The following is a 9,056-nucleotide window of genomic DNA, read 5'->3' on the forward strand; positions in this document are numbered from 1 at the left end:
AAGGTAATAGAGGATCCGCCAAGCTCAAAAGAAAAAAAGAATACATTTTCAAAATGGAGCACAATAAAAATTTTCCAAAATAGTACACTATTCAATTTCATTTTGGATTAAAGGAGATAAATTAATGGAGGGACACTTCGGTGATGAGGAGACTAGTCTTCATTAGGAATGACTTTCAACAAAGGGGGGAGGCCTTGGACGGGGTAGGAAGTAGGTTGTCATTGTTTTGTGATGGATTAATCGATCATTTTGGGGTAAAGGAGGGGGGAAGCCAAATGATAAGTTGGTAGTGTTTTGTCATACCGAGATGCACCATGAGAAGCCATATATGAGTGAGAAACTTTCCACCTCGTCTGAGCTGTTGAGCATGGTAACTCCCTCTGCAATGACTCGTTGCATAAAAAAGTATCTCTACCCACATTTCACTCATTATTTCCCATTTGTTATACGCTTCCAACAATAACTTTGCAAGTCTAGATGCATCAAGCAACATGTTGTTGCTTATAGCTTCTTTCACTCTATCCTTAGGTAACTTCAACAACTTCTTGTAAAGTTCTTTCTTCGATAAATATTTGCGTTCTTGAAATTTTCTCACAGATTCAGCACTAAACTTGATGTTCCCCATATCCACAGGCAATATAAAAGGGCACATCACTAGAAGGTATAACATATAATCTGATACAAGCTTGCTCATTCCAGGTTTTGATTTGATGGGGCTTGTATCATTGTTGATATCCAAATCATACAGAAATCTGTGGCAATGTGCCAGAGAAGAATACAATGGTCGAATTCTACTTCCATACTCCAACCGAATTACTTGCAACATTTGTATTTTTCAAGTACCCAATCATATGCAAACTTTGGATCCGAAGAACGCTTTGCCTGATCTAATCTTTCCATGAGTTGTTGGAAAATCGGTTCTTTGAAATTGTCTGGGACGTCTTCATTAGTCTTGTCATGATACTTTTCTAACATTTGATCAATGCAAAATAACCTTTGAATCTTGGAGAGCAAAATTGGCTTTTTGAGGCAAAAGCTAAGTAGATTATATTGTCCCATGGAATTAGACCACCTTCGATTCTTATGCGGTAGAAAGAAATACACTGCTTGAAATATAAGAGTCATTACCCATTTGTTCCTGTGCTCACTCAACCATATGATTGCCCAATCCGAGGAAAGTAATAGAAATAACGAATAAATCTCAAGAATAATCGCTACAATCAACAATAGATAAGTTATGATCGTGTTGATCTTTGTGTTGTTTCTGAAAATTGATTTCTTATGGCAAAAAGAGAGGAAGTTAGAACAAATCTTAATTTCGAAATCGAATGTAATAGAAAAATATTACCTAAAAAGAAATGGTTGAGGCGTGCACAAAGCACTATCCTAAAATGAAATTCGCCCCTGCTACGGTACCACAGTCTGTAGGCGTTCGTTCTGCAGGATTCAACAACCCACGTATCCAAAAGGGTACTCTAAATTGGAACGTAACTTCGAACTCGACGATGTTGTGTCTCTCACAACGAATAATAAATTACTGATAATTCAGAAATATAAAATAGCAGAGAAAATCAAGTGTTTTTAATCAACTAAACAATTTTAAATAAATAAAAGAGAAAGTGACCCATGTGAGGTGTAAATCCAAGATTTTGCACCCCCCTTGCGCGCACGTCGTACGTGCGCACACACATTAAGGTTTCCGAACCGGTGGATCCAAATTTCAATTAAAACATTGGGTTTTCCTCTTGGATTCCCGTGTGCCCGCGTGAGCCCGCCCACTACTTCTATCAACTTTTAAAGCTATTAAAAGCACAACTACTTAAGAATTGCAAATCAATTCTTCTCTTAGTCGATGTAGGACTAAAATTACTCAAGGCAAAAACAAAACTATCAACCAAACTAAAAGCAATAAAGTAAAAAGTATAAAGCATAAAGCATAAAGTATAAAGCATAAAGCAAACATGGGATTTAAATACCCTATGGTTAATAGATTGATTTACCATATGGTTGCAATTAAATGAATATTAAAGGGTTTTCCAATTCAACCCTCTAAATTCCAACACTTTGTGTGCCCATCTTGCTTCTCAATGATCAAGAACATTATCAACACATAAATGGTGGAAGAAAAACTGATGGAGCGCAAAATGAAGCCTACATGGGAGTAAATTATGGTTGCATTGGTGTATAACACGTCATACATAAATCCGAGTTCAATCTCTATCATTTTGAAAGATTTCTCCCAAGAGCATTCTTTGAATAAAATTTTGTTAAGATCCACATTATGAGAGCCAAGGATGAGATCCGCTGATAAACTCTTAAAGATCTTGAAAAAGTGGTAAGAATCAAGCAGTATATTTGAGTTAGCAAACATTTTGCCTTGGTCATCAGAAGATGAATTGGGGTCCAGAGATAAAGGTTTAAAAGGAGAAGATGTTTCCCCATCATTAGGGTCGGGATCATGATGAGTGAGGATAGAATCTTTTAATTGCTCCTTGCATGCTGACCTGAGAACGTATGTTCATTTTCCGTACTTGATGATTCCAGCCACAAACATTGGTATAACTAGAATTGAGATCCAAGTACCCCTCCATGACAAAAGAAAGATATAAATTGCGACTCCGACTTGTACCACTAGTCCAAGAAAGTGCCTTACAACTCATTGTCTTCTAAGGAGTAGGCAGTAATGGTATCAGGGCCTTCGAGGTGTAATAGAAGAAATGGAGCCCAAAACAATAGAAGTTCGTCGTTTAAGTCATTAGAACCCTTTCTATTGTCATCTACCTGATGATTGGAGAGAACGCCAAAGGCAACAGTTGCAGCCCAATCTGCAGTCAAGTAGGCAGACCAAAGAATGATTCTAACCCAAGTTTTAGAGCTATATTTTCTTCGGTTGCCCAAGGAAATGATAATAATTTGTAAGGAGAGACTTAGTAAAACCAAGGCTTGAGGCTCACATATATTCCATAGTCTCCTCACCATTTCTGGAAACACCTCCATGACCCTTATCTTCTTTATAAAGATCAAACTGTTAACAATTGAAAGAAGAGATAATGACCATGATAGTTAAAACTGTTAACAACATAAAAATGAAGTTTGTGCAAACTAAAGGCAATGTAACATAAATAATGACCCTACAATTACAAAGTTATGCTCTAGAGGTGGTATTTTTTTTTCCAGTAGATGTTGAGAAAATTATGGGAAATACCAAGAAATATTTTTTAAACAAAAAACACAGATTTACTATGATCACCATTTTATGGACTACATCATCAGAGATGATATATCTTCTTAACTATTGCAAGCAAGAAAATGATTACAAAGGGATTCACCATCTTCGTTTCCCTCTCTCGAAGGATTACATGCGCTCAAACACAAATAACTATATTTTGTCCCTAATTTTTTTGTTTAGTTAAAAACTGAATAAAGAACACCTTTGCACAACATTTGAGATTGAGAACAAATTTGAAATGTAAATTGATGTTTGTCTAGAGAGAAAGTACAAAAAACAAAGACTTCACATTCTTCTTAGATTCTAATATTAGCTAAAATACATTTACTTGTTAATATTTTATTAGACTACTCACTTTCCTTAAACATTGCACAATATTTGATATTGAGAAGAAATTTGAAATAAAAACAAGGACACCACATTCTCCTTTGATTCTTATCTTAGCTAAAGTACATTTACTTCAAATTAACTACCCCATTGATTAAAATTTTATTAGACTACTTACAGTCCTTATACATAAATATGATTAGACTACTATTGGTTCCTAAGATAGCTACCCGAACCGAATAAAAAACATAATCGAGTACATGATGGTAGGCTCAAAACCAATTAATCAGTTTCAGATAAATTGATTAACTGGATACCCGTTAACACCCTTATTAATCTAACGTGGTCTACTTAGGTTTGGGCTAAAAGTTCATAGATCAGCAGCTCTAAGGATTGTTAATGGGATCAACTTGATTGAATTTTTAGGTGACTCGTCCCTGAAACACATTTGAATTAATCAACTAAAAAAATATACGATTTGGATTAGAAACTCATCGAAATTATGGGATTATATTTAATATTTCTGAGAAAACAGAAAAATCATATAACTAATTTTAAAATATCTATTTTTAAAAACAAATTAAGAAATTTAGTTTTAATTTGACCCACCCAAGTTGGCTAAACTTAATGGAATACATTTGATGAGTTGAGTTGATCGAACTCTAAGATTATTGGCAATACAGAATTGTACTTTTTCATATAAAGATAAAATTATCCAAATCATACATCTCCTTTAAAATAAAGGATGAAGATCAAGAGAAGGAAAGCAAACCACTAAATTAGTGTTTTGGAAGTAGAGGGGCGAGGAGTAGATCAATCCTTTCTATTACTTTTTCTTTGCTGCACTTTTCACATGGTTGATACTTGATAAAGTTCCACATCAGCAAAACAGTAAAATCTAACCATTTAAATTTGGATGTTTGTGTTAAAGAAAACTACATCTTAATATACATGGATCTAAGATTTGATCTTGAATAAAATAATAATCGAATCTAAACAATAAATATAAAATACTTGGAATCGCTTTTCTAATAATCCGTGAATAATACTTTGATCTCGATCCACAAAGAATGAGCATACTATCCCAACTCTCTCTACACCTTTGGTGGTGGGAACCTTTATCTTAAGAAATAGAAAAAATCTATGTAGAGGGAGGGAGGGAGGGAGGGAGGGAGGGAGGGGGGGGGGGGACAACTACCTATTTATAAAAATGATACTATGCTTTTCTTCCCATCAAAGAATTCTAGTATTAAGTAAATACCACTTAAAAACTTTGATAGGATGTTCACTAACCTATCATATTTGATGTTGGTAACCAATGCTAGACCACAAACATGATTTCCAATTTTACTCTTATGTTTTGAACAAATTACAATCTAGTATTTATATAAAAATTGTAAAAATGATACTATGCTTTTCTTCCCATCAAAGAATTCTAGTATTAAGTAAATACCACTTAAAAACTTTGATAGGATGTTCACTAACCTATCATATTTGATGTTGGTAACCAATGCTAGACCACAAACATGATTTCCAATTTTACTCTTATGTTTTGAACAAATTACAATCTAGTATTTATATAAAAATTGTATACGTGAAAAGACGGCAATTTAATTTTAATTAGAAAATAATAATAATATTCCAACAATCTCCGACTTGGCTTTCACATATACCTTTCGTTTAAAACGACTCTCTAGATTGTTATATTTTGAATAATCGAGTGCACTCTTTTGAAAAATAATTGATAATCTTTAACTATCACCTCAATTTGATGTAAATCTAAATTATAGTGCGTTACTATCGCCAAGATGATTCTCTGTGAATTTTTAAAAAAAATTGGGGAATAAGACTCATTGAAGTCAATACTTGACTTTTGTCTAAAACCTTCGCCACAAGCTTCGCTTTAAATCTCTTGACTTTACCTTCTGAATCTCTTTTAGTTTTGAAAATTCATTTACATTCTATTATGTTACAATCTTCTAGAATTGTTGTTAGTTTTCGTACTTCATTATTTTTCATAGATCTCAATTCTTCTTTTATTGCTTCCTGCTAGAATTGAGATTCATTTGAGTTCATGACTTCTTTGAATATTGAAGGATTAACTACATCACCTTTGATAACATTTCCTTCTTGAAAGTACACCTCATAATCATCTATAATAACAGGTTTACGTTCTCGAGTAGATTTCTAATGAGAATGAATGGTTGTGGAACTAGAACCACCATTTCTTAAGGAGTGAGTTCTGGTTGGATTAATGCATTATTTTCTTTTGCAATAACTGTACGGACAGGTGAAACCACCAAATGAGGTAAATGTTACGGGATAAAACAAATTAGTATCTCACTACATTTTTCTTTAAATATAATTTTCCTTCATTTTTCACTCCTATTGTTTTGACCATATTCAAGAAATCTATCACGATTGACAATCTTCATGTGTCTCGATGGACAAAAAAATTTATAACCTTTCGATATCTCGGGATAATGAAAAAGTAACAAGTCGTCATTCAAGGAACAAGTTTTTTCTGATTTAGATTGTACAATTGTCTTAACAAGATACACCCAAACATGAAGATGGCCAAGTCTTGATTTCTTGCCAATCCCTAACTTGTGTAGATACGTGGTTTTGTCATTACAATGATCACATCTACTAATGTTAGGAGTCGCCACCATTCATATTGTAAGTGGGTGTGAATGATTAGGGGTGTCAATGGATAGTCGAAATCCGAATTCGAATTCGAAAAATCGGATATTATATGAAATTCTCGAATTTCAGATTCGGATTCGGATGCCATTTGAAATTCGAATGCGTTTCGGATACGAATTCGGATATCGCGATATCTGATTCGATAATATCCGCTCCGATATAATATATATATCATGTATTTATGTTTTACAACAAAATTTTTACATATGTATATATGGTGATGCGTATTCGTGTTATACAACGAAATGTTATCTTTTAAACTCTATCTTCTCTAACCAGCTAAAATGAGACAAGCCAGACAACCAGTGACGGATTCGGAACGATGAATTTCGATCGGAACTCCGCAACACTGTCTTCTCCGACCGGCGAGCATCTACCTCTCTCTCTCTTTCACTCTCACTCTCACTCTCTCTCCGATTTGATTCGAACCAATCATGATTTTTTAGGAGAAAACCTGAGGGTTTCGAGTTTCGACTGTGCGAACTTCGACACATCTTCTCCGGTCGACGAGATTACAGGTGCATATTCACTCACTCACTCTCTCTCTCCGAACCAATCGGAGTGATTTTTCGGGGGTTTCGACTGTGTGAACTCCTACAGATCGAAGACGATGGTATTTTGTAAGATTTTTTTTCGAATCAGATATTATCGGATATTCGATATATATTTCAGATTCGAATTAGAATGTTTGTTAGGGATATCCGATCGGATTCGAATTCGAATTCGGATAGTATTATTTTTTTTTTTCGGATTCGAATTCGGATATAATAGTATCCGATCGGATACATATCCATTGACAGGCCTATGAATGATGGGTGTGAATGGTCACCCAATGTGCATTTTTTGAAAAATTATCGTTTTGGCGTTTAGTGACTCTCGATGGATAAGGTACGGATCAAATCTTAAGATTCGGGGTAAGCGGCTCGGTTGAAAAAAAGGGAAGGTGTTAGGTATTATTTTCTCCCCACTAAATAGCGTTAACCTCAACTCAACTTGGTCATTTTAATTGAAAATATAAGACAAAAGTGAAGTGCCACGTGTTGTGTATTTGCACCCTAAATAGGGGTTTACTTTTAGCTCGATCATAAGATCATCCCATTGATGGAGATGATCCTTATGGATCCTTAGCCTTGAGGTCCATTCATCATAAGTCATCTAAAATAAAATGAAGAGGAGAGGGGATAATAGAATAGGGAGGAGGAGAGGGTAGAGAGAGAGAGAGGGGCATTGCCTTGAATCCACCTTGAAGCTTCAAAGTTTTCTTTTCTTTTCTTTCCTTCCTTCTCTTTCTTTGAGTCTTCTTGAGTCTTTAGTAGAATATGAGAGTATGAGAATGGGAAGAGGTGATTAGAGAGAGTAGGGATTTTCTTTTTTAATGAGACTTGGTGTGTAGTTAGTAAGAGATGATTAGTAGACTTGGTGAGAATTGGTGATAATTATTAGTAGTGAGAGTTGGGAGGCCTTTTTTAGGGAAGAGGAGGAGGGTATTTATAGATGTTAAGGGGTTATTTTAGGGATATAATGGGGTAAAATGAAAAGAAGTGGTAGAATGGTATGGGGTTTAAGATAAAGATGGGGATAAATTAGAGATGATTGAAGGACATTTGTGTAAGAAGGGTAAATGGGTTATTTTACAACCCAAATGGGTTGGATTTTTCAACCCATTTGGGTTGAGTATTAGATGAAATAAAATAAATGAGAGTGGTTGAGAGGATGAGATTGTGTAAGAGAGTAATTAATTGGTGAAGTGAGTTGAGGGGATGAGATTTTAATTAAAAGAAGGGTTGTGTAAGAGGGTGGTTGATGATATTTTAGGAGGGTGTGGGAGATGATGCCATGTGTTAAAATGGGTGGAAATGAAGGGTTGAGATGGGTTGATGGGAGAGGATGCGTGTTTGATTTGAGAGGAGGGGTGTGGATTTAGATTGTAGATGTAGATTTTGTAGGGAATGATGATGGTAGATTAGGGGAGAGGTATAGGTTAGGGGTGTGGGGTAGATTAGATTTTTTTAGAGAAAAGGTGATGGGTTGATGTGGGTAGATTAGGAGAGGTATAGGTTAGGGGTGTGAGTAGATGATGTTTAGAGAAAATGTGATGGGATAAGTTGGGGATGAGGGAGATGAGTTAGGATGGTGACATGTCTCCCACCTTGATTATCAAGATGGTGATTGGTTGATGTGGGTAGTGGTTTGTGGGTTAGGATTATGGGTTGGATGTGAATTGGATATGGATAAAGGTTTATGGGCTTTTTAGTGTATTGGGTTTGGGTTATGGAATGGTTTTGGGTTATTGGATTGGGTAGGGTTTGTTTTGAATTGGAATTTTGAGGATGGGTATGTTTTAGGTTTTAGGTGGTGTGTGATTGGATTTAGGTTATGGGATAAGGTGAGAAATGTAATTTGTCAGTGTTGAGGGTTTATGGGCCTTAGGCGAGCTTAGAATTTCTTCGAATTAGGAGCGGAGCGGTGAGGGGTAAGGAAGGTGGAGATGGTCCCAAGTCTCATTTTACATTTTTTTTCTTTTTAGAAAATTTTGAAATTATTGAATTGATCGAAATACTACATGTTGGCAAATCGGGCTTTTTAGGCCCGTCGGATAATTTCATTGAGAATTCGTCATTTTCGATTTTGGGAATGACACGACGAATATTGGGAAAGTGTAAGGTAAGCCAAGTCCTTTTGGTGGGCCCCTTAGACCCTTAGGGATCTTAAGGGCCTTGATTCGATTAAAATGTCATATTTCGATTGATTTCGACTTTTGAGGCCTGTTGGCAATTTTTATTAAAAAATCTGT

The 9,056-nt window shown here is 35.3% G+C and overlaps 1 protein-coding gene across 1 annotated transcript; it reads right to left on the reverse strand.

Moving 5' to 3' along the window:
- Nucleotides 1-244: 244 nt before the first annotated feature.
- On the reverse strand, nucleotides 245-2,997 carry LOC147410409 (uncharacterized). The gene is made up of 4 exons (XM_086432608.1): nucleotides 2,654-2,997; nucleotides 2,064-2,504; nucleotides 860-1,264; nucleotides 245-752 (listed from the first exon to the last, which is right to left on the reverse strand). The coding sequence occupies exons 1-4, from the start codon at nucleotides 2,995-2,997 to the stop codon at nucleotides 245-247; spliced, it is 1,698 nt and encodes a 565-aa protein (XP_086288734.1).
- Nucleotides 2,998-9,056: the final 6,059 nt, after the last annotated feature.

The sequence above is a fragment of the Akebia trifoliata genome, chromosome 1, assembly GCF_017979445.1.
Source record: "Akebia trifoliata isolate Shusen 1 chromosome 1, ASM1797944v1, whole genome shotgun sequence".
Lineage (NCBI taxonomy): Eukaryota > Viridiplantae > Streptophyta > Magnoliopsida > Ranunculales > Lardizabalaceae > Akebia > Akebia trifoliata.

Coding starts and splice junctions, on each gene's coding strand:
- LOC147410409 (XM_086432608.1), bottom strand. CDS start 2,997: ATGGAGGTGTTTCCAGAAATGGTGAGGAGACTATGGAATATATGTGAG. Junction 1,265..2,063: donor AAGCAAGATGGGCACACAAA/GTGTTGGAATTT, acceptor ATCAATTTTCAG/AAACAACACAAAGATCAACA. Junction 753..859: donor AAGCGTTCTTCGGATCCAAA/GTTTGCATATGA, acceptor ACATTGCCACAG/ATTTCTGTATGATTTGGATA.